Genomic DNA, 27,019 nt, shown 5'->3' on the forward strand with positions numbered 1-27,019 from the left:
TAAATGTCTTCAATATGTACTGTGTTGTAACCTAGAGTTGTCATTTTCTAGTAGGTCGGATTGTAGAGTTTTTTTAGTCAAATTTGCTGACTACCTATCATCGAGCTTAGAAATTGACCACGTACAACTTGAGAACTTGCCTTTTTCATACTAAAGCTTGCCATCAAGTTCATCAGAGGTCGATGAATTTGTGTGAATCATTATGTGGACACCATTTATTTCAGTAGTTTTATTGTTATAACCAAACAATTGGGTTACCATCCTAATCATAATTTTAGTACTTAGTATGTAATTGTAATTTTAGACAAATTTGGCATTTTTGTTTCAGTATTCATTATGTACTCTTAATTTTATTACTTAGCATTCAAGGGCCTTTTGTTGCCATTAGTTGTATTTAGCTTGTTAGTCTAATTTTAGTACACTTTGCAATCACATGGTTTCTGTTTGAGCATGTAATCCTTATTTTATTACTTAGCATTCAAGGGCCTTATGTTGGCATTTGTACTTCTAAGGCTTCCTGATGCAGCAATGTATGTGAATGTTCTGTTCATTTCATGTGTATAACGTGTACATGCGATGTGCATCACTTGAACATATAATGTCCAATACCGGTTATTGTATTGTATGTAAAAAAAACCAACATCGGAAACAATAGAGGAATTCCATTAATATACGAAGATAACATTGAGCTAATTAAACATTAAGGTCCTTCTTATTTATGACAAACCACACACAGAATGTTAACATATAACAAAATACGAAGGACCCACAAAAGACTTCAAATTGACTTCAAATTAAATTATACCTGGCGAGTGGCCCCAACGGCAAGTGCCTTGTAGTAGTCAACGGTCGACCACTTCCCATTGACCTCCACTTTCATTGCATAGTGGCGAAATATCTGAAATCCCTCACTAAGTCCTGATTGTGGCTATTTTAATAATTTTGATCTTGTGCATGGTATGCATGGCTTGTGCATCGCCAGTTTGTCTTATTTCTGTCCCAAGATTAAGAAATTATCCTATTTTGGGGTATTTCCCAATTATTTTGGCCTATTGTGTATTAAATTGCGGGTATTTTTGTCAGTTCAATCTTATTTAACAAAGATTTTTCATCAAAAGACAAAATTAATTGAGAGTAAACAAACCCATGACCATTTCTACTGCTTTTAAATCTTTAGAGATCAAAGTGAAATTATGCCAATTTTAAAAACTATTTTAGATAAAAAAAATAAAAATAAAAAATAAAAAAAAACCAATTTGTGAAGGAATTGGGTCAAACGACGTGTGGAAAACTTTTGTATATTTTTTAATTTTTTTTAAATAAGGAGAAAAACTTTTAAACAAAACAATTGCTGCTCGCTGTCTACCGTCCGTGTGTCTTATTAAGCCCTCACAGCGATAATTTGGAGGGGCAACGCCATGGCTCACGGTGGCTACAGCAAGCGGCGGGTGAACCCCGCCGGACGTCGGTCCAAGTCGGCCTTGGGCCCGGAGAAGAAGCCCAAGTCCGTCACCCTCAAAAACCAGATTCGCTCCATCGAGCGCATGCTCCGTAAGGTACTCCCTCGCTCTTTCTTCCCAATCTCCACCACTTTCAGTTTTCCGTTATTCCATTTCGATTTTGCTTCAGTTGGGGTCGATTTTAGGGTGAGGGTTTGTGTGGTTTGGGGGGTTCAGTGACTGAACTTCAGTCACCTTGGAGTTCTTTGCTAGCCCTGTGCGTGTATCTATATAGAGAGAGGAAACTGTATACAGTATTCTGAATTTCATAGGAATTTGAAGTAACTGGAAAATTTCTGACCCAATACCGCTTGGATTAGTATTCTGTCGATTTTGTAAGATTATAAATTTGTAATAGGAAACTTTCTGGCCCAATACCGCTTGGATTAGTATTCTGTCGATTTTGTAAGATTATAAATTTGTAATAGTAAACTTTCTGGTTTTATCTATTGATGAAGTGATAATCATTGTGAAGTGTGGCCTAACACGTCGATTATTGTTCTAAGAATCTACCAGCTGAAGTTAGGGAGGCTCAGGAAAAGAAGTTGGAAGGATTCAAGAAACAACAGGAGATTCATTCCCGTCTCGCTGTGGAACGCAAAATATTTATGCGTGACAGGAAGATAAAGTTTTTTGGTACGGATGACCTGATTTTGTTTGTTACTTTAGTTATTTTATAGGTGAATTCTTGTATGATTTGCGGCTTAATTGCATCCGTGGTTTGTGTTTTACTCGAATGGTGAAAATAGCATGTGCTTTTTGTAGAAAGAAGAAAGATAGAGAGAAGAGTAAGACGCCTGGAGAAACTCCAACGTGCTTCATCGGGTCAGGCACAAGACGCAGAGGTTTCTGTGAACCTTTCGAAATTGAAAGAAGATCTTGAATATGTTAGGGTAAGTTATGCAATGGTCCTTGGTCTATTTCCTTTTATGTGGATGCGGGGATATGGCATTTGTAATTGGGAATTTGGTTTTTTTTTTTTTTTTTCTGTCATCAGAGTATCTTAAGCTGATATTGGACTTGAAATGTGAATTTCTACTTGACTTGCCTTACTAGAGAAGAGCCGAATGTTTTTTACTTTACTTGTTATAGACTTTAAATTGTTTCTTGAAATAACATGGTACTTGTTTCCAATAATGTTGAACTAAAAGGCTGATATTTTTTTGACCACCAGTTCTTTCCCAAGACCGAAAAGTATGTCTCTCTATTTACTGGAGGTGAAGATACAGATGTGATTGATAAGAGAAATAAGTTGCGAAAGCAGATTAAGGCAAATATAGTTGCTGCAGCAGCTAGCGGAAAGGATTTGGAAGGTATTTCTTTTATGCTTTACTTCCACCAGAATTTTTTCTCGTAGAGTTATTCTTTATAAGATCAGGTCAAACATTCTCCATATAAGCAATAACTACCTGATGTTATACATCAATACATAGTTTTGAGTATTCTAAAGTTGTTTGAGGGTGAAAACCTAACTTCGTTGAGTCTTCTCTGAATGCTCATTAAAGGGTCTATACCGCTTAAAAAATGTAGGATAAATACCTAGCAAAACGTCTAGTCTTCAGATGAAATTAACCGTACAGGTAATAATGGCTGCAAGATAACCTATCAAACAAAAACACTTGCCAAATTATTCTTTCCGCATTCCTGCCAAGCTAGATGCTTTATCTTTTCTCTCCAGGAGGCTTGTTTTACCTTCCTTTTCTTCTTTTAATTATCAATTATGAACATGATCTGAGGGTTACAAATTATTGAACTATTTTATTACACTGATATGAATGCTGTCTATTTTTGGACTTCCTACAGAAACAGGGAGTGAGGATGATGGGCTTCTGGATATGAGCGAAGATGATTTCTTCCTAAATGGGAGTTCTAGTGATGAAGCAGATGCAGATGATGAATGGACAGATAAGAGTACAAAGTATTTTCCAACTTGTTCTGTTTGTAGTTTATTGTTTTTTTTTAGCAGTAAAATTGTTTCTTACACTAATTATTAAAATTGAGAGTGAGATGTCATAATTTGTTCTTGAGAACTTTTTGTTTTGAGATAGGGTTATATGTTTGATTTGTTGTAATGGACTGTGTTGATATTCCCTTATTGATTGGTTAGTTGAACTTGCAGTGTAAGTTCCCGTTCATCAACAAAAAAAAAAAAAAAAAAAAAAAAAAAAAAAAAAAAAAAAAAAAAAAAAAAAACAGATTTATAAAAAAAGGTGGAGTGGAATAGAAAGCTTATAACACAAGCCCACTGGTTATATATTACTTGGCAAAGCTAAAAGTTAACAGAACCTATATGAATTAGTGTATAATCTGTTGTTTTTTTTTCATGTACCTTGCCTATTTATTAAAAATATGGTCCGTTTTGATGGAAGTTGCATCAAAATTCGCTATCTGTTTTGCAGGGAACCGGTGTCCAGTGCTTCAGGAAAAGCAACTTCTGGCATGTCCAGTGATGAGAGAAATCAGGTTTCCCATCTGTTGACTATTGTACTGCTGTGATTAAGTATATGTATTATTGATTGTTTATATTTCTGTTGCCTCACCTGAATTTCTTAAATAGCGACAGATTTCTGCTAGAGCTTTGATGCCTCCTCCCCGGCCGTCCAGCAATTCTCGCCCAAGTTCTGTTCGTGCTCAGTCAAGGTTTGGTCCTTCATCAAGCAAAAATTCCTCAAAAAGCATTGCTGAAATGGCCACATCAAGCGATACATCAAATAGCAGAAGTGGAACTTCCTTCAATACATCAAATAGCAATACATCAAGTGGCAGAAGTGGAACTTCGTTTAAAGCTAGGGGATCCTCTAATTCAACTGCGGGTCAAAGTAGTAATTTGAGCTCCAACTCTGACGCTCATAAACCCCGTAGAAAGAGGAGGCCAAAGAAGAAAAAGCAGCAGGTTCGAGTTACTTGTTAATGTTAGATGTGTTTAAGTTTTGCATCTGTTCATGAGGTCTAGTATTTTCTTTTGGAAATTTGTTACCATGCTTTTAAAAGTCTGTCTAGTAATATATCTCCTTATGTGAAGTAAAAAACTTGGAAATTGCTAATGGTCTTGGTATAACCTACGGCTACTTGGTTTTAGTATCTGTTTTCATTTTTTATAAGAATATGCACCTCTTTTCATGCTTCAGCTACAGAGCTCTTTGACAAGAGCTAAAATGAGTACCTGCGCTTTATCTGACTCTTGGGGTATAGGTATTGGCCCTGTTGCGTCAAGCACACATATATAGCACTTACTACCCACGCATTTCCATGGACCATGGATGATAAACATATGCTATCAGTGCACAATTACCGGGGGATTTGGTGTTCTTGCACACAGAGGGTCAAAATTGCCTGGTAGGATAGGAAGTGGCCGCATTCCTTTTCCTGTGATTTATGAAGTTCATATGCCATATTGGTATATGGGGCCACATTAGAAATCTCTTAAGGAGTTGATTTAGGTTGAATTGATGTACGTCTGCGCTTAGATAGGCATAAGAGCAGTGGCTGGGCATTTTTTGGCTAACTTACAGAAGTTGGATGTATATCTCAGCCCGATTGATTTGAGCTAATTATTCAAGTCGAAAAACTGAGTATAATTCAACTATGGGCCATTATTGTTTGTATATTCTTCATTTATCATTAAATAACCATACTATGCTAAGTGGATTTCTTCAATGAGTATTGAGTAGAATCTTAAAAGTCACACAAGGCTACCAGCTATGGGTTATGTTCAATATCGTGAGTGCTGTGCTTGCTTTTATTTATTTCAGAGCCAATTTTGTACTTGCTCTTCGTAGTGGTCAAAAGTCTGATTGATACTAGCATTTTTTGTACAATTGATGTGATTTATCAATGATTTAATGCGGTTGGTAAATTCCTTTTCATAACTACTTATATATTTGCAGGGATGAGTGGAAGTTGCTTGGTGCCGATGAGACCCTTTGCTTTTAAGGATTCGATCACTTGAGTTGCTTATGCGGAATTCTTACAGCTCCGTCTTGACAATGAAGTTGGAAGGCGGTGCCTACCGCTCTATGTAACAATTAGTCTTAACTCCATGCCTACTCACTCCGAGCTTGGTTTGATTTATTTTGAGAATTTGTACAAACTTGTGATGTAGTGAGAATCACGAAATCCCTGGATGGCACGGCAAGGACTTCTTGGTGCTGATTGAGAAATACATATTGGAATTGGATGGTGCCCTAGTTTATTTACGTTAGTGTTTACACTTGATTGCTTTTAAAAAACCGTTTTACTCTATGACGTGCTTGCCTGGGCTTGTTTTTTTCTTGCGTTTTGTTCGTATCCGGCTTCTCTTTATGCGGCCGACGACAAATGTAGGCCGTGGCATGATACCATAGTGCTCATGTATTGTTTTGTAAGGGAGAAATTGAAATCATATATTGCTTGTCTCGAAAACTACGGGCTTGTTTGGGAGATGAATAAAAGCATTTTTTAGAAGAAAAAAAAAATCACTTTTAGAGAAAATGTTTTTGAAATTAAATTTTAGTAATAATGCAAGTTAATCTTGAAAAAAGTACTTTAAGTGTTTTTTTGAATCTAAAAATATTTTATCTAAAAACGATTTTAGTCATTTAAAAGCCATTTAAAAGCCTCTTGTCACACGCTAGTGTTTGCGGAAATTTGTATTTTTTTTTTTTAGCTTAATCTTTATTATTTTTTGGATATTTTAATTTTATTTGAATAAAAAAAAATTTGATTACAATGAAGTTCGATTCTCGCTAAAGGCAAATTTAACCATATTATTGCTACTTCTTTGTGAGACTTAACTCACTTAATTGCTTTTTAGTGTAGATAATATTATTTGTTAAAAAAAAAAAATTGGTGAGTAACTTGCTATAGGGTTTATTTATTTATTATTAAGTTACTAGTTTGTCCGTTTTAATTAAATTATCTAAAAGTTGTATGAAGGGATGGGTATTATAAATATTTTACTAAATTTACCTTCTCCCTTTATATATAAAGATGAAAAGTCTATATGTGGAAGTTACTTACACTAACTCATTGAAAGGGTAGGATGACGTGCATGTAAATATGACTCTTTGTTCCAAATTCTATCGTTTGGTAAACATTTAATTTAATTTATTATTGTATGCGCCCATGTTAATTTTTGTGTATTCAGTTTTTAATGTTTCGTTTTCATTTTGCCATGTCATTACATCCTTTCAAATTTCTTTACCATCCTCTCCTCACCTTTCTTCAGATCCCACATATACTTTCTCAATCTCTACTATACAAAATTAAAATAGCAATCAAAGGAAATGATTATCTAAACTTACAATACTAATGTTATTGACCCAAAAAAAAAAAAAAAAAATTATGAGGCAAGTCCTTTAATTTTTACTAATTTAGTAAATAATTATTTTCTATAGGATAATGCTAGAGAGATTAAATTTGTAGACAAAATTTTGAAAACTAAAGAATATGGAAGTTGATAATTGGTTTATTACTTAAGCGTTGATAAACATGCTCATTCTTATTGATAACACATCATTTAGTTTTTCAAATTTAGTCTCCAAATTTAATCTCTATAAGGTGACATCCCACATCGCCCAGCCTTATATGTATATTCCCGTCTCTACCTAGCACAAGGCCTTTTGGGAGCTCACTGGCTTCGAGTTCCATAAGAACTTTGAAGTTAAGCGATTTTGCGCAAGAGTAATTCCAGGATGGGTGACCCACTGGAAAGTTCTCGTGTGAGTTCCCATAAACAAAACCGTGAGGGTGTGGTAGGGGCCCAAAATGGATAATATCGTGCTACAGTGAAGTCGAGCCTGGGATGTGGTGGGTGCCCGGGCCGGGATGTGACAATTTGGTATCAGAGCCAATCCCTGGCTGGATGTGTGCCGACGAGGACATCGGGCCCCTAAGAGGGGTGGATTGTGACATCCCACATCGCCCAGGGGAGTGAATCTTGTAAGCCTTATATGGGGAGCTCAATGGCTTTAGGTTTCATAGGAACTCAGAAGTTAAGCAAGCTCGCGCGAGAGCAATCTCAGGATGGGTGACCCATTGGGAAGTTCTCGTGTGAGTTCCCAGAAACAAAACCGTGAGGGTGTGGTAAGGGCCCAAAGCGGACAATATCGTGCTACGGTGGAGTTGAGCCCATAATGTAGTGGGAGCCCAGGGTGGGATGTGACATATAACGTTACCCTTCTTTATATATAGACAATAACGAAACCATCTTTCCACCCGAGCTAAGGTGCGCCTTTTGAATTTGATATAAAAATGTCCCTATTAGTTTAATTTTTCATACACAGACAGCCATTTAATGACATTCTAACTTATAGTTTAGAGGTATTCATCAATTTCCCCCTTGAACTTGTGACCATTACTCTCATAATTAGTCAATTTCCGCCCTCAACTTTAATTTAGCCAATTCCCCCCCCCTCAACTCTTATAATTAGTCAATTTGCACCCTACTGTTAATTTTTTAATTTGATCATAATTAAACAAGTGTGTGTAAGAAACTAAATAAGATGTATGTTAATCATGTTCCTATATCTTTATCCTATTACAAATAGATTAAAATTTAGAATTTTACAATTTATCATAGATAGTATTATTAGTCGTAATAAATCAGTATGGAGTAATTTTATTTGATTTTTGACCATACAAAATTAATAACCAAAAGGATTGATGTGTAACTTTTTGTATGTGAATGCAATTTTCTTTATAAAAGTGAAAGCTAAGTTCAGGTAAATTGCAGAGAATCGAGCTTTAGTGAAAAAATGGCTAGTCTATTCATAATTTTCGACTCCTTATTAAGAATAACCCATTTTATTGAAATAGGTTTGATCCATGAGTTTAGGATTATTATTTCTTTTTGTTATTATTTCTTCTTCTACATGCTTTAAACCCGATTCATAACTTTTTCTTATAATCAACCCATATCACATACTAACTCTATTATGTTTTTGTACATTTTACCTTATATTATGCAGGTGAGTTTATGTTAACTTTAGTACTTTGTTGAAAGTTATTAGAAAGATTGAAAATTAAGAAAAGAATAGATGGAAAATTAAAAAAAAAAAAAAAAAAACAGTAGGGTGCAAATTGACTAATTTTGAGAGTTGAGGGGGGAAATTGGCCAAATTAAAGTTGATGGGGGAAATTGACTAATTATGAGAGTTCAGAGGGAAAATTGGCCAAAATTAAAGTCGAGGGGAAAAATTGGCCAATGATCACAAGTTCAGGGAGGAAATTGATGAATACCTTTATAATTTATGTCAGTACAATAAAAACTTCTGTTTTATTTTATTTCCAAGTTTGATTTATGAAAATCTACGCTTTCTTTATTTTACCATTGAATTCAAAGATAAAGATATCAAATTAAATTAGACAAGTACTTGCTTTGCCGACCCGAAACCGGCGCTCCGAGAGCACCAAAAAACCCGATTGTAACAGAGTTAACTACTGCAACTGTACAACTCTTCCTTCCTTACCCGACCGACAGCTAACACCAATTCAGAAACGCATACTGGCTGCGGCAATGGAAGCTCTGAAATCTTCACTTCCAATCTTATCATTCTTCTTGTTGCTCTCACTCCATTCCGATTCTTTCATCCGCGCAGCTCTCGCCGACGGTGTCACTCCCGCCGAAGCCAAGCAGCTCCGGGACGAGGTAAATCCTCAATTCACCATCCATTTCTCGTAATTAGGGTTTAGGGAGATTGAAGCGGTTTCGGGACCGTTTGGTTGTAAAAACCCGATTTTCGGAACAATCCAGAGTTCAATTTGCAAAGGATTGGTGGTGTTTGCAATTTTTGAATTAATTGATTTGAGTGTATAATGATTTAATCTAAGTATAATGTAGTTCACCTAGCCAGTTGCCGAAAGTTTCGATTTTTAATTACTATTTGTAAAAGTTTGGATTTTGAGTTTGGAAGGTCACCCATGATTGCTTGTTAGTGTATTTTCTGGATCCTGAATCATAATCAGGACTTCTCATTTTTTTTTAATTTTTTTCTGGTTTTTGGTGAACTTATTATTGTTATTATTTCTTACATTTTCTATTGTATAATACTTGGCTACTCAAAGAATGACTACAAGTTCCTACTCAAAATTGTTCATTGTCAATTCACAGAACTTTGTATTTATGATTAGAACTGTTTATATTATAAATCACTTTATAAAGATCGCCTTTACAAAAAATAAATTAAAACTTAGGTCTTTACAGTATGATTCACAATATGAACGGTTCTGATCATAAGCAGAAAGCTTTGTGATTCCAACACAAAGAGTTTTTAGTAGGCGTTCCTACTCATCCTTGAGTAGCTAAGCATTGTTCTTTTTTATTAGCCTTATGAATATCCACTTTGTAATCAGTTTGCTTCAATTTTACACATTTTTAACAACTTTCTCAATTTAGTCTTGCATTGCATTTGTATGCAAATAAAAAAGACACTAGAATCCTTTTTTCTTCGGATTCTCCCTTTGAGAATCTACATGTTAAGAATGTAGGATGTTATCCTTGTATTTTTATTGTGCTGTATCAAAGTAATAAATTGTGATTCTTTCTGTTATATATTTTTGTGGTCCATGTGAAATTTTCTAAAGAACACTAAAAGTTGGTGGGCTAACTTGTCATTTGTTGCAACTTACAATGTGGCGTTCTAACAATTTGGAAATATATATTTTCAATTGTAGGTCAGGGAAATGTTTTATCATGCATTCAATGGATATATGGAGCATGCTTTTCCTCTGGATGAGTTAAGGCCTCATTCTTGTGCAGGTGAAGATTCGCTTGGTGGTTATGCCCTAACTTTGGTAATCCAAATCACAAATTCTCATTTTCCAATCTCTCTACTGCATATACTTTATTGTTTAAGACACTTTTTTTTTTTTTTTGGCTAAGCTCTAATGTGATGCTTCTGCTGAACCATTGTTGCAGATTGACTCCTTAGACACACTAGCTTTACTTGGTGATCGAGAACACTTCGCCGCCTCTGTTGAATGGATTGGTAAAACACTACAGTTTGATATAGTGAGTAGTATTTTTCTTTCCTTTTTTCCCTCTTCATTGGTAATCTGAACTCAGGATGCACAAGTGATGCTCATGTATAGGGGTTCACATTGAACTCCTTTTCTTTCTTTTGGAATAATTGGTTAGATTCTTCAAGTGCTTCCTTTTTTGGAATAATTAGTTAGCTCACTTGACAACAGGGCTTTTAGGTTGATGGGTTGTCTGGTTCAAATCAAAGGTTATCCCTAACTTTAATTAACACCACATAAGGCTGTTTTACATGATTTGAAATGTGGCAGTTGTTGACATGGTATGTATTTAATAACATACCATGACTCATGAGATACAGTGGCAGACTGTTCTCATTCTAATATGATGTGTTGCTCTTTTGATTTTTATTTAAATTCTCCTTTTTATATGTTGGTCTTCCCTAATTATGAAATTCGTTTCCTTATGACTCTTATCTAACTGTTATCATAAATTTATGTGTACTTTTACTATTGCATTGGTTGTAAATTAAATAATTCTAGATAGTAGACAACATTGTCAATCTAACTAGGGATCTTTGTACTGATGCAGAATAAGACGGTATCTGTTTTTGAGACTACCATCCGCGTCCTTGGGGGTTTACTCTCTGCACATCTTATAGCAAGTGATTATTCCACGGTACTAATTAGTTGCGTACTTCTATGTTTCAATCTTTCACCTTTTTATCACATCCATAAATCACCTTTTATATGCCATCAGTGAACAGTGTACAGTGCCCTTCTTTTTAAGGAAATACAAGTACACATTATTATACAAAGTTATAAACATAGGTAGGGGTTATAGAACTGGCAGTCACCTGGTCTGAGTAATGCTAATGAGTTATGAGAGAATTGGTTTGTGGCTGTTTTGTTTCTCTTTTGTTCGCTATTTCAAGAAGAACCAGCAATGAGTAGTTAGCAAGAAAATTTACCCGCCAGAAGGGATGGGAAATTCTGGGTTCATTGATATAATATTAAAAAGTAAAACTTTCCTGGGACCAACCTTAACTCTCTTGATTATCTATGATACTAAGTAAATGCCCGACTGCCTGCTCAGCATTAATGGCACCACTGTAAGATTAGTTTTTTAATTTCTTTTAGTGCTGATATGATGAATGTCTTCTATGAGCTCAATTTTGACTCTGGCTTAACTATGTTTCTACTTTCTAGGAGAAAGAAAGAAAACATATAAATATTAGAAGGATAAAATTGAAGAAAGGAGATGGTTTAGTTTGTAAGATTCGTATAGCGATATCACTTATCTGATATTTCAAGAAAGGAGATGTTTTAGTTTGTAAGATACATATAGCAATATCACTTATCTGATTTTTCTATCAAAGTTTACTGGGGAGAAATTTGGTTATCTATTTTCATTTATAATCGGTTGGAGTGCAATGTCATAGAATGTATATATTTGAAGATCATTATTGAATTATTTCTACATCCGTCCATTTCAGGGCATGAAAATTCCAACCTATGACAATCAATTACTTACCTTAGCTGAGGATCTTGCCCGGAGATTGTTACCTGCATTTGATACTCCTTCAGGTATACTTACTGGATTATTCTTTTCATCTAGTACACACAAAACTCTGCAAGATTCTTTTGTCTGAACCTTCATTGTTTTGCAGTCTTTGTCATTCCCAATGTTTCAGAGGTTTGCTCAAAATACATGAATTTAGGAAAATGATGACATTTCTTTTGTAGAGATCCTGCAGGGAATACAATTATGAGTGCCTTTTATTTTTCTGTTAAAAATAGTAATAGATAAGATCATATGGAATGACAAGCCATATGTTTTAAAAAACACCAATTGATTTTGGTATGGACAAGAAGGCTTAAAAGGGCATAACAAGCCATATGGGATGATTGTAACTAACTTGATTGAAAGCATGCTGTAGCTAACTAAATTATAAATGCATTATTTAAAGGTTCAATTGTCTACCGGACCTTGAATGTCAAACTTTTTGTTTCCAGTTGCAGAAGTGTATGAATAGTACTGGTATTTTAAATATCCTTATTAAACGGTCTTGTATTGCAGGAATTCCTTTTGGATCTGTCAATCTAATGCATGGAGTTGATGAACATGAAAGCAAGGCAAAGCCTCTCAACATTTTCTCTTTTATGTCCGATTTTCTTTACTCTTTCCTGTGTCTGTGACACTTTTTACAACAACTAATGAGTAGATCTGCCATTTTTTTTTTTTTTTTTTTTTTTCTGGATAAGTAAGTTTGCCATGTTCATGCTGAAGTTTAAGTGAAGGTCTAAATTGTTAACCAAACTCAATTAATTTTGTTTATAAACCATCATCAAGACTAGTATTTATTTGTTAGTTTGGGCAAACGTTTTTAAATTTCAGTTTTAGTTTGTGTAGATAACATCGACAGCTGGTGGTGGGACCTTGACTTTGGAATTTGGAGTGCTCAGCCGTTTGACAAAAGATCCCAGTAAGTAGTAGCTACCTCTGAACCCTGGCTTCTAAGAAGCATGCTCTTGGGTTTCGCCTGTAGACCAAAATGCATTTTGCTCACTTTTACTTGCAATCTTGTTTGGTGTTGAAGTTGCAACTGTGACCTTTCTTTCTCATAATTCATCTTTAGAGCCAATATTTGAAGTACAGTGTTCTTTACCATCTTACATTCCATTATATTTCATCTGACTGGTCGGTTCCATTTTGTCTGTTTTTGGATTTCTTTCTCATTGAAGGGAGAGTTTACTTTTTTCCGTCTTATGGGGATTGCAGTTTTTGAACAAGTTACCAAGAATGCAGTGCGTGGACTTTGGGCGCGTCGTTCAAGGCTCAATTTAGTTGGTGCTCACATTAATGTTTTTACAGGTGAATGGACACAGAAGGTAACATTCCTTTTAACATGATTACTTTGCAAAACATGCAACTTTGAGTCAGTAGATGTAGTATCAAGATAAAAGGTTCTTAATCATCATACCGTATGGGAAAATCAGATATATAACTTAAGTTAATTCATCTGGAGTTTGAAAAGCTGACCGCAATAATAATAGTGGTTAATTTTACTTTGGCTTGAAACTGGGGCATTTATGTTGTGAATAACTCTACTTTAAGAAATAGAAGTTGGTATACACATTCGGGGTAGGCCTCACCTTACTATTTTAAACAACGTTGTATATCCTTGTTTCGATTTTATATTAATGATACTGATCAACCTTCTCCAATCGGCTATAGAGAAATAGAACTAACTAATCCTAAGGCAAAGTCGAGAAACTCAAGCCACTGTTATTGAACAACTTGCAGTCGACGGATTTAGAGTTAACTCACCCTTGCATTATCTCTACAACCACATTATTGATTTCGATGTTGTTAGTTTGACAGACCCTTAGGCCATCTTTTGGGGACCTGATATGATTGTACTGGACTAAACACACTAAGCCAATGCTTCTGGGATATCCATTATTACTAAGTGGGATTGGTCATCCTACTAACTTGGGATTGTGAACCTGCAAGGATCCCACTGTCCCATTAAATTGCCTAAATTGTGTCCCAAATGCATAACTGGGGTTCTTATCCTATCTGAATGTCTAGTCTGACCTTCGAAAGGCCTGAATTAGATGTATTTATAGGGTAGTTAGTAGTTTATTCTTTTTTGTCACTTTTTTATGATGTGTTGGTATTTTCTTTTTTCTTTAGATTTCTGTGCCGGCATCAAGCACTCTTCTCTGCTATGTTCTTCATGAGCATTACCTATACTTACGTTTCTCTGCTTCTATGCAGGATGCTGGAATAGGAACTAGTATTGACTCTTTCTATGAGTATCTTCTAAAGGTGTGTAACTTCACTTGGAAAGGTGAAACTTTTCTGTAGCTATTACATTTATATTTTTGAAATGGGCATTAGCACATTTTCAGTCACTAGGTCGATACTTGATATCCTTATGTCAGGACTGATTACAAAAGCTCCTGGAAGTTAAATTGGAAAGATAAGGTAACTAGGACTAAAAAGTTGCAGTGCTAGTTTTGGTATTTTTTGGGGTTGAGAGGGAGACATGAGACAAAGTAATCACTGTGATTGTTGGAAGACAATGCATTCTTGTTAATGTAAATTAGTGTTGAGAATGAGTCCCACATTGATGCGAGGAGGGACTTTTTGGGCTACTCCCATATTGCCAATTGGTTTTATGGTGGAAGCTCAACTTTCTTCATGGTATCAGAGCCAGGTTGTCCCATGTGTGAAGCCAAATGGCCACACACCCTCCACATCACCCCGTTGTGTTGTCCACGTGTTAGGCTTGAAAATTTCGCCACACGTGAGGGGGCGTGTTGAGAATGAGTCCCACATTGATGGGAGGAGGGACTTTGCATGGGCTTATAAGAGGTTGGGCTACTCCCCATATTGCCAATTGGTTTTATGGTAGAACCTCAACTTTCTTCAGTTTTGTGGTTTTGATTACAGGGAGCTTTGACTTGTCATTTTCAATAGTTTGGTGTAGCCCCTTAGGACCTTTACAATAAGTGATGTTGAGGAGTCCTTGTTTTTTATTGTTATTTTAGCAGGAAAACCGTAGTCCCCCTTCCTAGTTTTTTCTAAGCCTTGATTTGGTGGTTATGCCTTTGTAGACTCGTATGTTTTTATTTTATATTGGGTTTACATGGTTTTTGTGTATTCATGGCCTTTTTTTTTTTTTTTCCCTACTATCATTGTTTACCATTCCAGGCTTATTTATTGTTTGGAGATGAAGAGTATCTTTTCATATTTCAAGAAGCTTATGCTGCTGCTATGCAGCATCTTTACAATGATCCTTGGTAAATGCTGTAACTATTTTAATTTCTCTATAGGTTTTTATTCTCCTTAACTTAATAGCACGCCAATTTTACCTACGCTTGTAGGTATGTAGAGGTAAATATGGATTCTGCTGCTGTTGTCTGGCCATTATTTAACAGTTTGCAAGCATTCTGGCCCGGACTTCAGGTTTGTAACATGTTGTTAAAGATTTAACATTTCTACAGTGGAGACTGGATAATTCAAAATTGCCCATTAGGTTTCAGTGAGACTGATTACCTTATATTTTGGAAGGTTTTAGCTGGAGATATTGATCCTGCCATTCGAACTCATACTGCCTTCTTTAGTGTGTGGAAAAGATATGGTTTTACTCCGGAGGGCTTTAATCTTGCTACGCTCAGTGTGCAGGTACCATAATAATGTTTTTTCCCCTATCCTAATACCAATTTTATCATTCTTATTTTACTAATAGTACTGTGAATAGGAGCTTGCTTGTGTCTTTATGAATGATTTGATGCATCTAATTAAAAACCATTTTTCATAAGTGAAAACTATATAGCTGTATTTTGGGGTATGTTAGATAAAATTTTTCGTAAGGTTATCAGCACTTGTGGTCTGCCTTTGATTTGTGAATGGTTAGGTAAAAATTTCCATAGTGCTCTTCTTATCCCACAGGCAATATTAGATGGTCAGACAGGTCGTAGTTTGAGGCGTGAACTTTTGGCCTGGTTAAGCCTCTGGTGTATGGAGCTGTTATATGAATTCACGAATAGTAGGCAGTCCATGAATATTTCTAGACCAGTGTCCCTATTAACAAATTAATTAAACTTAGCTTCTCTGGTAGCACATCCGTCCTTTCTCGCTCTCTCAGTTTTTTGTTTCATATTTTTATTGTTTTGACTTTCTTGGAATTATTTTCTCAATCAATAATTCTCTCTATAGTATGGATTTTAAATTTCACTTTACTATATCAACTCCGTTTGTAATATTTAAGTCTACATTTGTTGTTAGCATGGACAAAGAAGTTATCCACTGCGTCCAGAATTAATGGAGAGCACATATTGGCTCTATAAGGCAACTAGAGATCCAAAGTAAGTTCAGAAATACTTCTAATTTTGGGACCCTTTTTCAGGTTTTGTTATAAAGGGAATATGGAAAAAAGGACATTTACGTTAGTTTAAAGAAAAGGACACTTCAGTATAGGCTTTAGTCATCTTTTGTATTTCTTTGTAGGTATCTTGATGCTGGACGAGACATGATTGCCAGCTTGCAGCACAGTGCACGATGCTCCTGTGGATATTGTCATATATCAGATGTTGAGTTCCACAAGCAGGAAGATCACATGGAGAGCTTTTTCCTGGCAGAAACGGTAAGAACTTTGAAGTCAAAATGTTTTTTTTTTCTTCATGTAGTCTCTCAGTAGAGTAAGATTATTATTGATAAATATCCATCTGATGGTAGTGGGTTAATTGGGAGTTGAGAGTCTTGGTTACTCTTTATCCTGGCTGCTGCTACTAGCATCACTGTATCGTGTTCGATTTTTACATTCATTTATCTTTCTTTTGTTTTCTTTTTCATCTTCTATTACACAATATTAACAACCTGTAGTATAATTAGGTTAAATACCTGTGGCTTCTTTTTGATTTGGCTGTGGGACCAGATAACCTTGTTGAAAATGGGCCATACATGTAAGTTCTGCACATTCCTTTCATGATGCTTCAGTGCGGGAACTTATCTCAATAAAGGAGCTAAGATATCTATATTTTCCATATCTGGTGAAAATGTCTCATATTTGCCTTGTTTGGTGAAAATGTTTACATTTGCAGGTACATATTTAGTACCGAAGGCCACTTATTGCCTGCAACCCCTGAAATAGCTCTTGTGCAGGAACATTGTTCATATTTTGGGGCTTATTGTAACACTGGCAACATTAGAAATGAATCTCAAGCTTCCGATGTTCCAAGTAATTCTCAAGAAACTTATGATGGTAGCTTATATGGAAGGGTCCGCAATGGAATTCCTTCAGACTCGTCTTTGTCGGATTCTACCTCTATATCAGGATTGATAAAAGTGAGAATTGCATACCAGGCGTTTCTCTTCTTGAATCTATTATGCCTGTCTTATTGGATTTTAGTTCGTGCTCGCTCTGCAGTCTTTTCTTTTTTAATGTGCTTGTGGCTCTTATAAAATGAAGCCCTGTTTTTGTTAAATTTAGTGGGATGAAGAACTGGGGTATTTTTGGAATTATAGCAAAGTTAAATGTTTCTAATTGGAAACTAAAAACTACAGAAAATACATAATTAAATTTTTTTTGTTTGGGTAGTAATAGTATCACTTTGAAGTCGGACTGAAAATTTCTCTCTGTGCAGGGGGTTTGCCAAGGACTAACTCATGGGCAGAAATTTGGTATATCATATGTATCCTCAAGCCGCAAAGCTCCTGAGAAGTCCAGAAACCAAAGACAATCGAACGTTGCTGAGAGCCAGTCAGTGATGATTGTCGGAAGCCAAACTTCTGATTATTCATCATCAGATAACAAGAATTACCATGAGAAATCTCTGGAATCAAGTGACGGAAGACCAGGGAGGAATACACCTCAAAAATCATGACAGCGCTGTTTTATTCAATTGAACTTGTTTGTAGCCTCGTAATAATCACAATCTCAGCTGCTTCAGTGATTCTTAAGTTCTACAAATTGTTCATTGACAAACAGGGGGATTCTGGTAAAGGGGCTGGTATGTCAAACTTGTTCATTCTGTTATCTAGAAGCCTGGAACTGCTTGAGATTCTCAACTTCGGACTTCATGTAAATTACCCGGAAATTGCTTACAGATAAAACATGGTGCTCACGGGTGGAAACATGAACAATGAAGTTATGTCGAAGATCTGCCTTGCTGGTTCTACTGCCCCTGATACCCGGACACTGGCATGTGGTCACTTGCTAGGTTCATGTAACTCGGCGTATTGTAGCATAACTTATGTACATTTTCATTTTCTTTCTGGTAGGTCTCAAAAGTTTGTTTTTGAAACGGGGGGTCATCAGCTTCGGTATGAATAGGAATTCAGATATTCTTGAAGAAGGGGAAGGAGTTGGACATTTTCGCTCATGGAATTTATGTCAGAGGACTGAATATGGTGAGATACCTTAGTTTTACATGTATTCTAAATACAAACACAGACGAGAGGCTTACATAGAGTTGCAGCTGATTCTTTGTTGGCTTATGCCCGTTTGGTGGAGGATTGGCGACCTTGAGGTCAAGGTTTTTTTGAAGAATTATAAGTTGTTTTGAATCCCATTATCTACTCTTTTACGGTTTTCAATATCGATTGTTTGAACTCCAATGGCATTGTAGCTTAAGTGGTTAAGAGCATGCACACATGCTACTCGTGGTCTTGCATTTTGTTCCTCCTACGTATACGCCGGGGGTCCTCCTTTCTATCATTTGAACTGTGTTGCTACGGAGTGTAGTTATATATAGGTAATTAATTTTGTTCTCCAATTAGAGTACAAATAAACCACTTCCAAAATGACTAAATTCATATGGGAAAAATAAGAAAAAAGTACTTAAGAAGAGGTTAATTAACTGACGACACTCGAGTGCAGATTTAGGTTGGAGTAATTTAGATTATCGTCTTGTAATCAATTCAGTGGCCCCAATGCACAAGGCCCATTATTCATTTTCCCAGCTGGCCATTAATCTTAAATACTTTATGTGACCGTTACAAGTTAGAATTTCTTCCTCCCATTTGGCGCCATGAAATGAATCACTCGCTGCTGAAACTTGTACACAAATGCCAAACTCTTAGACCACTGAAATCCATCCATGCCCATCTCCTAGTCACCGGTTCGTTCCTCTCGTCCCACCTTATCCTCAACAAGCTCCTCAGGTTGTACTCTCGCTTTGGAGCTATCGACTATGCCCGCAAGCTGTTCGATGAAATTACTCAACCAAATTCCTTTCTTTGGACTGCCTTGATTCATGGGCATGTCGAGAATCGTAGATATGAAGAAGCTTTGTCTCTGTTTTCCCAAATGCATGGTGAGTCCGTTGGGCCATTGAATTTTACTTTTGCATCCGTTCTCAAGGCTTTAGCTAGGCAGAGTAGAGTTCAAGATGGGGAAGCAATTTATGGGTTTGTCTTGAAATTTGGATTCGGTTCTGACTTGACCGTTCAAAATGCGGTAATTGACTTGTTTATGAGATGTGGCAAAGTTGATGTCGCTAGGGGTGTATTTGACCAGATGAATGAAAAAGATGTGGTTTCTTGGAATTCGATGATTTCAGGCTATGGAGGTAATGGTAGAGTTGATGTTGCGAGGGAGCTTTTTGATTGGATGCCTGAGAGGAATACAGTTTCATGGACAAGCATGATATGTGGATGTGTGAAGTCTGGGGACATGGCGGAGGCAAGGTTTCTTTTTGAGAAAATGCCAACCAAAGACTTGGTGTCATGGAATGTGATGATTTCTGGGTACACCGATGCCGGTGAAATTGGTAATGCTCTCTCTTTATTTGAAGCAATGCCAATCCGTGAGGTTGGGACTTGGAATCTGATGATTTCGGGGTTATGTAAAGCAGGGGATATCAAACTTGCAGAAGAATTCTTCAATATTATGCCAAATAAGAATGTTGCTTCGTGGACTATAATGATGGATGGTTATATAAAATCTGGCAATATTACTAGTGCGAGGAGCTTATTTGATCAGATGCCCGAGAAGAATTTGGTTTCGTGGTCTACCATAATTGGGGGTTATGCACAAAATGGGGAGCCTCGCAGAGCTTTGGAGATGTATAAACACTTCAAGGAGCTAGGAGTTGGACCAGATGAGACTTTTGTATTGGGAATCATCTCGGCTTGCTCACAATTAGGAGTTCTTGGTACAGCAGAATCCATTGCGGGTGATTTTTTGGGACAATCAACTCTGTCTAATCTGCAAGTGGTCACTAGTTTGATAGACATGTACGCAAAATGTGGGAGCATTGAAAGGGCTGTACAAATATTTGAAATGGCCCGAAAAAAGGATTTGCTTTGTTATAGCACCATGATTTCAGCCTTTGCCAACCATGGACTGGGTCAAGATGCCATTTCTTTGTTTGAGGAGATGAAGAGGGAAGGCATAAAACCAGATGGCATATGTTTTCTTAGCGTTCTGAGTGCTTGTAACCATGCTGGTCTAGTCACTGAGGGCAGGAGGTACTTTAAACAAATGACATTTGAACATGGAATTCATCCTTCTGTGAAACACTATGCATGTGTTGTTGACCTTCTTGGTCGTGGCGGATGCCTCAGAGAAGCGTACAAGCTTATACTTAAGATGCCATTTGCAGCTCCTTCAGCTGTATGGGGCGCTTTACTTGCAGCGTGCAGGGTCCATCGCAATGTCCAACTGGCTGAAGTTGCCGCAGCCGAATTATTCAAGATTGAGCCAGACAATTCTGGCAATTATATTCTGTTATCCAATACCTATGCTGCTGCAGGAATGTGGGATGGCGTGGCAAAAGTAAGAGCGTTGATTAGAGAGCATGGGGTTAGAAAGAATAGAGGGTCGAGCTGGATTGAGTTGGGATGTGAAATCCATGAGTTTGTTATGGGAGATATGTCACATTTTGGTTCAGAAAGGATATACCTTGTACTGGATTTGCTTAGGGAAGATATGAAGCTTCTGGGTTATTTAATCGACAGCGAACAGAAAGCAGAATTGTCAAGCTCTGAAAACCATACACAGGTTCAGTAGTTCGATAACAGTATGTTCCGCTGCCGCGATTCGAACCTTGTTGAGCAAATACACATTCCAAGTTTATTTTTGCTTTTGACAATTTAATTTAAATCTTCGCTATTCGTCTATTATAGCAACGATAATTGAGTAAAAATGAAAAGCTTTATCGTTGTAGTCTAGATTTGGAACACAAGTCCATAAATTGTTCCAACGTCGTAAAATGCCCTTGAGAAGCGATTACTGGGAGGAGTTCTGCTAACATATTGCCCAAGTAAAATACTTGTTTGGGTGGGGACTGGAGAGTTGAAACTGGGGCAAACCATGTATTTTATGAACTAGACTCCCTACACACACACGAAAAGCCTGTTTTGAATCACGCGTCCATAAATAGGGGCGCCCCACCTTTATGAGTGGGGTGGCAAACAAAAAAAGAAAAGAAAAGAACATCTTTACACATGCGCAACGCTTTTCTTTAATGAGGTAATTTATTTGGTCACAAATTATTCTCAGTGTTAGGATTGAGTCAATTAATATTATAGGTCAATGAATAGAAATTTTAGCAAATGATATTGATGCTAGCCGGAGAAAAAAATTGTTTTTATTGAAGAGGATAATTGGTTTTAGCATATGTATGTTTTAACTTGAAATGGATACATTTTACTAGGCACTGCAATTATTTATTTTTATTTTTATTGTACTCATGTCTAATTAAACGTATCCATACCAAATTAAAAGATACATATGCTAAAAGCAATACAATCTAAAATTGAAATTGTATAGCCAATACGCAAGAAAAGTAGAATAATGTCACATTATGAGCACGAAATGTGCAGAAACAAATGGAACATAAAATTACAAGCAAAAATTAAACTACAAGATGGAGTACTTATATAGTGCCTCCAGTTGTCAAATTAGGAAGAAGTCTTTGTCTTAACCATGAAGTTCATAACATTCCTGAAAGCTGTTGACATATATTGAAATCCAAAGGTCCAATATTATTAATATAATATATGCATTCTAGATCCACAAAGATTTAGACTTGTTTGTAAGTGTTTTTAGAACGACATGAAACTGCTTTTGGTGAAAAAAGTTTTGAAATCAATCCTTGTAAAATCCAAGTGGATCCTAAAAAAGCCCTTTAAATGCCAAAATTAATTTCATTAAAAATGCTTTTAGTTATTTTAAAAGTATTTCCAAACAAGTCATAGAATTCACAAGTAGACCCAAGTTTGCATTAATCCCCTCTCGCCGTTGATAAACAAAAATTCATGATAGGGAAAACCAACTTCACCCAACGAAACCACTTCTGAATTAATCAAATGAAAAGAAGGCCACAATTATAGTACGCAAATTAAAGAATATTAAAATGTAGCACAGTAAGATGAAAACTCACAGAAAAAGCATGAAACAAACTAATATAAGATAAGCTACCTACCTCCAAGTTAGCCTAATCTCTTCGACCTTTTCATCTATCGATCTAGTTACTGACTCTAATTCTCTACGTATAGCAATATAGGAGCCAATAATATGCTTGCAAAAAAATGGAAATCCTTCCCTGAACAGCAGTCCATGCATGAAGAAAGCAATAATCTCACCGACTGGAATTTTGTCTTCTTTTTTCTTGAAAGTTTCTTCCTGAAAAATGATCCTTTTCTTTCTTTTTTGAGAAAATTCCCATTGGATTGGTTGAGCAAAAACGAAAATACTATACTAGTTAGGTTTTAGGGCCACGGCCTAGTATCGGGTATATATTTCTCAGGGTTTGGTTCACATCATGAGATAATTACACAAATGATGAAGTGATTTACAATAGTTAGAAGACTAGAAAATGATAAATCTCCGATTAATACAAGACTACATGTTTATCCAAAGAGTTCCACTTTTCTATGAGATGCGCGTTCGATGTGAAACCCCTTCGATTTTAGTGCTACACTTACCGTTTATTTGTATCATCTCTATTACTGGATTTTTGTGGGTTACCGAAAACTATATGCTTGTAATAATATTATGTTAGAAAGTTCTCTTACAAGTTTGAACCACAGTTTCTTTTTATACTATCCTGCCGTAATAATCTCTTATCTTTGCTTGTGGATATAACTTAAATTTGCAATATATGTAATTAGGGAAATTAGGCGGAAGAATTTGGGCAACTACTAAGATGATGGAGGTCACCACAAGAATAATCCGGAGCAAAAGAGAATCAAGGGGTGGAAATAATCAAATATGTGCATAAGTAGATCAAGGTTGTTTGAAAATCATTTCCGTAGTCTAATATTGGTTTAAATCTTACATGAGAGTAGGGTTGGTTACTTTATTTTAATTTTGTTTCCGCTGATATATTATGTATGAGTTCTGGATGTATTTCGGGATAAGAGCATGATAATGTTTCAGAATATGAGTAATCTGTGTAGGCTTGTAGTATTTATCAGACATATCTAATTTAGTATTGGATACATCTTTCACACTAACACTAAGATAAACTAAAGTCAGCATTAACATGTTTTAATGAAAATGGTAACATGGAATGTGCGACAATTCGAATAAAAATAAAATAAAAAGGGAAGGTTAAATTTTTTGAAACATACGAAATCTAAAATATAATTAAAGTTGTAATGCTTCAATAAAGGTGACTTTGTTATTAAATTGCATCTAATATAAACAAAGAATGTAAAGCAGTCAGATGCATCCCCTGCTAATGACCAAGTACTGATACACATATAGTTAATACAATATTTACGTAGTTCCAAAATAATTTTCTTTTCCTGTCAAGATTTCCAGACAAAAAGAGACAGTTTAATGAATTTACTCAATCACCGACTTTGCTGACATGTCTTGGTAATTAGGGTTTAGATTTGTAGACAGCCATATCTTAAAAGGCCAGGAGAAAAGGTAATCCATTTTCCACACTTCCAACATCATGAGCCATGTGCATATTGGGAGTACTATTCCCAATATGACTTGGTAAGTTTGCCTTGCTCATATACTGGGTTGAAAGACGAGTTGTTCTTAATTTCATTATATTAGTTGGAGGGAGAATCGAACTCAGAATCTTAGGTACAAGGGTGAATGTTCATAATCAATTGATCTCTAAGCTATTTATGGTGTGCAAGAAAAACATGAAATCTGAATTTCAGCATCTTTGGATGACCAAACAAAGAGCAATTTGTGGTTATTCAAACTCTTATTGAGCTGACTGCTTTTCCATTCTCTTAAATGATTTGCATCCCAAGTCTTATGGATCAATATTACGAGAATATCTACCAAACAAATTAAAAAATTTGTTCTTCTATACAGCCTTAAACTCTGCTTGATCATGTCCAGGAAGTTCTTGGTAGATTGAAATTTATGGTTGCTTGTGATCAAAATATAATTAACAGATAGGATAAGATGCATCAATAGCCCTTCAAAGATTTTGCTGCACCCTAGCTATCCCGAACATCCAAATCTGTTATAACGGCAAAATCTTTACGCAGTTGTCAATTTGATCATGTTTAAGGAGTGGAACGGAATCGAACAGTGAAACTATTGCACATATCTAGAAATCTTTTTCAACTTGTATTACAAGAAAAGAGTACAAAATCTGCATGCAGTCTACCCACATATACACTCAAAATGTAGCTTTTTATTATATATCCATACCAAATATCAAAAGTACATAATTCATAACCCAAACATGAAACATGCCATATTTTGTTCATTTTTGAACAATCTATTTGGAACCAAAATCCCTCTCTGTATGCAGTTTGGTTTGACTGAATCATCAGAAACAACACGATATAGCATCGACCAAAGATGCACTCATACCGCAAACAAATCTTGCTACCCAAACTTTGTGGAATAAATCTGTAATTACTTCAGTCGATTATCTTCTGCTTCTGTCTACAATCCCAATCAAATCCAGAGAAGAAATGTCAGTAATTGACGACAATAAGATCTGAATATCTTTAGTTTGTTGATAACCCAAGCTGTGAGATTAATTTTCTCTCCATATCATGAGATCTAGAGAGAGATGATATATCTTTTCTTCTCCCTTGCTCTTATGGGTTGACCTGTCTTTTTCATACACCACACCCCAAGCCTCTGGCTTCTGACCCTTTCATGATTCTCAACTTCTTGCAGGATGACATGAACATACTGTAATAGCAACAGAAGACTTGTGAGTACGTATATCGATATACAGAAAGATATATATAGTGAGAGAGAGAAAGAGAGAGAACTTACTCCCATGGAACATCTCCAACCAGCATCCAATCACCATCTTTGTCCTCATAAGTAGGTGCATATTCTGATCCTTTGTAGCCTTCCCTCTCAGAGTATTGGCCTATAGTAAACTTAAACATGACTTCTAAGGCCTTGAGGAGTTCTGGGTAGCATTTGTAAACCCTAAGGTCAATCTTTCTGAGGTAAGGTGCTCCATCCATGCTTACTTTCACATAAATCCCAGCAGCAGTTTCAGCCTCAGTATTCTTATTTACCTGGAGGCTGTTCTTCCTATAAGATCTGATTGGTGGCCACCCCACTATTTGTTCCCTGTCATACCAACACATCAAAACTTATGAGTACAACTCAAATATGTAGTTCATACTATATATTTCTTATAATATAAATTCATTTCAACAAGATCAATCGATAAAATGGCTTACTTTGCAGGAGGAGCAGTTCCCTTTTGGGCATTTTTAGCATCAGGGTTTCCTTCTTCATTTTTTAAATCAGCTGGCGGTGATCTCTTCTTGGTTTGATTAGGAAGGTCACTAATTTCATCTCTCCCTGGCAACCCTAGTGTCAGCTCTGTTGCCTTGAGGTTGAGATCATTCTCATGAGCCTTGCCTTCCATTTTTCCCAACAATCTTCGACTGAAAAAAAAAAAACGAATTCTTGAACCTCAAGAAACAAAATCCGGTAATCTGCTCTAGCAAAACCCAAAAGAACCAAGTTCTTCTTTCTGGTTGAGGCAAATTTTTCCCTTTCTTTTTTTCTTCCCCCTTTTTTTTTTCTTTTCTTTCTGCTATGGAGAGGTTTGAGAAATGTGTATGATTTGTGGGGATGTGGGAATGAAAGGTGTGTGTTGTACTTTATAGATATGATTGAAGGAAGAAGCGGGAGTTGTGCAGTATGCCTTAAATTTGTTTAATTTGTTACTCTTTCTCTCTCTCTCTCTCTCTCTCTCTCTCTCTCTCTCTCTCTCTCTCTCTCATTTGCATGAATTACGGACAAAGGAAAGCTAAGCTGTCGGTAGCAATAGCAGCACCTTTGAGGCATTTTGCCTCGGCGTTTGGGCGACAAGAGTTGGACAAGCTCAGCCAACCCCTATGCAAAATTGTGAACTCAAAAGGACGGTCAAGGTGCGTTGGGGGATTGTGGGATGCAATCTGGACTTTTAATTGTAAGGGAAGAGTTGGGGGAGCATTCCCATGTGAAATGGGACCACATGGATGTTTGGCAAGAGCATTTGCATCACCATGTGAGTCTAAACTTTGGCACTTTCCTTTTTTAATTTTTTTTACAATAAAATTTGAGTTTATTTCTTTATTTATATAATTAAAAAATTAAAAAAATATTATATATGACCTGATATAACTTACGGAAAAGAACATTCAAATTGCAATGTAAAGAAAAAACACAGAAAAATACACTGCTCTAACTAATTTATCTAAACTTGAATAAATTGAGTTAAAAAGTCTAACTCTACTCTTACGATAAATCACATCACAACTAGTTCTTCACTTTGCGTAGACTTTATCCTTCCCAATTTTTATTTCTATCTACAAAAGATTATTTTGCTTGGTCTTTTTTTGTTTTGTTTTTTTTTTTTTTTTTTTTCCTGTAATTTCATTGTATTCAATATTTAGTGTAGATAAGTAAGTGGCTCTTTATCACAGTAGTGGAAATGTATTGTGTCATTGCATGATGGTGTGGGTTTGAACCCTGTCGATGGTTAATCCAACATCTAACTTACTAACGCTGTCGCTTGACCCAAAAAAATATTTAGTGTAGATAATATTGTTTGTTAAAAAAAAAATATATCTAGTTTGTTCAGAGAAATAAATTTTCTTTTTT

The 27,019-nt window shown here is 36.0% G+C and overlaps 4 protein-coding genes across 6 annotated transcripts; 3 read left to right on the forward strand and 1 right to left on the reverse strand.

The window, feature by feature from the left end:
- Positions 1 to 1,347: 1,347 nt before the first annotated feature.
- Positions 1,348 to 5,695, forward strand: LOC137731405 (rRNA-processing protein EFG1-like). 2 transcript variants are annotated; one of them, XM_068470513.1, is made up of 8 exons: positions 1,348 to 1,556; positions 2,006 to 2,135; positions 2,265 to 2,392; positions 2,674 to 2,812; positions 3,303 to 3,417; positions 3,899 to 3,962; positions 4,057 to 4,392; positions 5,387 to 5,695. In XM_068470513.1, the coding sequence occupies exons 1-8, from the start codon at positions 1,419 to 1,421 to the stop codon at positions 5,390 to 5,392; spliced, it is 1,056 nt and encodes a 351-aa protein (XP_068326614.1). In that variant the 5' UTR covers positions 1,348 to 1,418; the 3' UTR covers positions 5,393 to 5,695. The 2 variants fall into 2 exon arrangements, with proteins under 2 accessions (XP_068326614.1, XP_068326615.1); XM_068470514.1 differs by having other exon boundaries at positions 4,063 to 4,392.
- Positions 5,696 to 8,850: 3,155 nt separating this feature from the next.
- On the forward strand, positions 8,851 to 18,564 carry LOC137731456 (alpha-mannosidase I MNS4). Of its 2 annotated transcripts, XR_011068264.1 has the most exons (18): positions 8,851 to 9,126; positions 10,152 to 10,271; positions 10,396 to 10,488; positions 11,047 to 11,133; positions 11,951 to 12,041; positions 12,535 to 12,590; positions 12,868 to 12,940; positions 13,237 to 13,346; positions 14,239 to 14,289; positions 15,178 to 15,266; positions 15,351 to 15,432; positions 15,538 to 15,651; positions 16,255 to 16,334; positions 16,477 to 16,612; positions 16,861 to 16,931; positions 17,070 to 17,313; positions 17,613 to 17,978; positions 18,076 to 18,564. XR_011068264.1 is itself a non-coding variant. In XM_068470564.1 (17 exons), the coding sequence occupies exons 1-17, from the start codon at positions 8,995 to 8,997 to the stop codon at positions 17,850 to 17,852; spliced, it is 1,869 nt and encodes a 622-aa protein (XP_068326665.1). In that variant the 5' UTR covers positions 8,851 to 8,994; the 3' UTR covers positions 17,853 to 18,564. The 2 variants fall into 2 exon arrangements, 1 of the variants encoding a protein (XP_068326665.1); XM_068470564.1 differs by having other exon boundaries at positions 17,613 to 18,564.
- Positions 18,565 to 18,981: 417 nt separating this feature from the next.
- On the forward strand, positions 18,982 to 21,095 carry LOC137732444 (putative pentatricopeptide repeat-containing protein At5g37570). Its single transcript, XM_068471751.1, has one exon. The coding sequence runs from the start codon at positions 19,004 to 19,006 to the stop codon at positions 20,978 to 20,980; it is 1,977 nt and encodes a 658-aa protein (XP_068327852.1). The 5' UTR covers positions 18,982 to 19,003; the 3' UTR covers positions 20,981 to 21,095.
- Positions 21,096 to 24,564: 3,469 nt separating this feature from the next.
- On the reverse strand, positions 24,565 to 26,115 carry LOC137731970 (auxin-induced protein 22D-like). The gene is made up of 3 exons (XM_068471241.1): positions 25,606 to 26,115; positions 25,184 to 25,492; positions 24,565 to 25,096 (listed from the first exon to the last, which is right to left on the reverse strand). Exons 1-3 carry the CDS (start codon positions 25,794 to 25,796, stop codon positions 25,021 to 25,023), a joined length of 576 nt encoding a protein of 191 aa, XP_068327342.1. The 5' UTR covers positions 25,797 to 26,115; the 3' UTR covers positions 24,565 to 25,020.
- Positions 26,116 to 27,019: the final 904 nt, after the last annotated feature.

Source organism: Pyrus communis, chromosome 4 (genome assembly GCF_963583255.1).
Source record: "Pyrus communis chromosome 4, drPyrComm1.1, whole genome shotgun sequence".
NCBI lineage: Eukaryota > Viridiplantae > Streptophyta > Magnoliopsida > Rosales > Rosaceae > Pyrus > Pyrus communis.

Coding starts and splice junctions, on each gene's coding strand:
- LOC137731405 (XM_068470513.1), top strand. CDS start 1,419: ATGGCTCACGGTGGCTACAGCAAGCGGCGGGTGAACCCCGCCGGACGT. Junction 2,393..2,673: donor AAGATCTTGAATATGTTAGG/GTAAGTTATGCA, acceptor TTTGACCACCAG/TTCTTTCCCAAGACCGAAAA. Junction 2,813..3,302: donor TAGCGGAAAGGATTTGGAAG/GTATTTCTTTTA, acceptor GACTTCCTACAG/AAACAGGGAGTGAGGATGAT.
- LOC137731456 (XM_068470564.1), top strand. CDS start 8,995: ATGGAAGCTCTGAAATCTTCACTTCCAATCTTATCATTCTTCTTGTTG. Junction 16,932..17,069: donor GTTGAAAATGGGCCATACAT/GTAAGTTCTGCA, acceptor TTACATTTGCAG/GTACATATTTAGTACCGAAG. Junction 17,314..17,612: donor CTATATCAGGATTGATAAAA/GTGAGAATTGCA, acceptor CTCTCTGTGCAG/GGGGTTTGCCAAGGACTAAC.
- LOC137732444 (XM_068471751.1), top strand. CDS start 19,004: ATGAATCACTCGCTGCTGAAACTTGTACACAAATGCCAAACTCTTAGA.
- LOC137731970 (XM_068471241.1), bottom strand. CDS start 25,796: ATGGAAGGCAAGGCTCATGAGAATGATCTCAACCTCAAGGCAACAGAG. Junction 25,493..25,605: donor GGAACTGCTCCTCCTGCAAA/GTAAGCCATTTT, acceptor TTGGTATGACAG/GGAACAAATAGTGGGGTGGC. Junction 25,097..25,183: donor GTTGGAGATGTTCCATGGGA/GTAAGTTCTCTC, acceptor TTGCTATTACAG/TATGTTCATGTCATCCTGCA.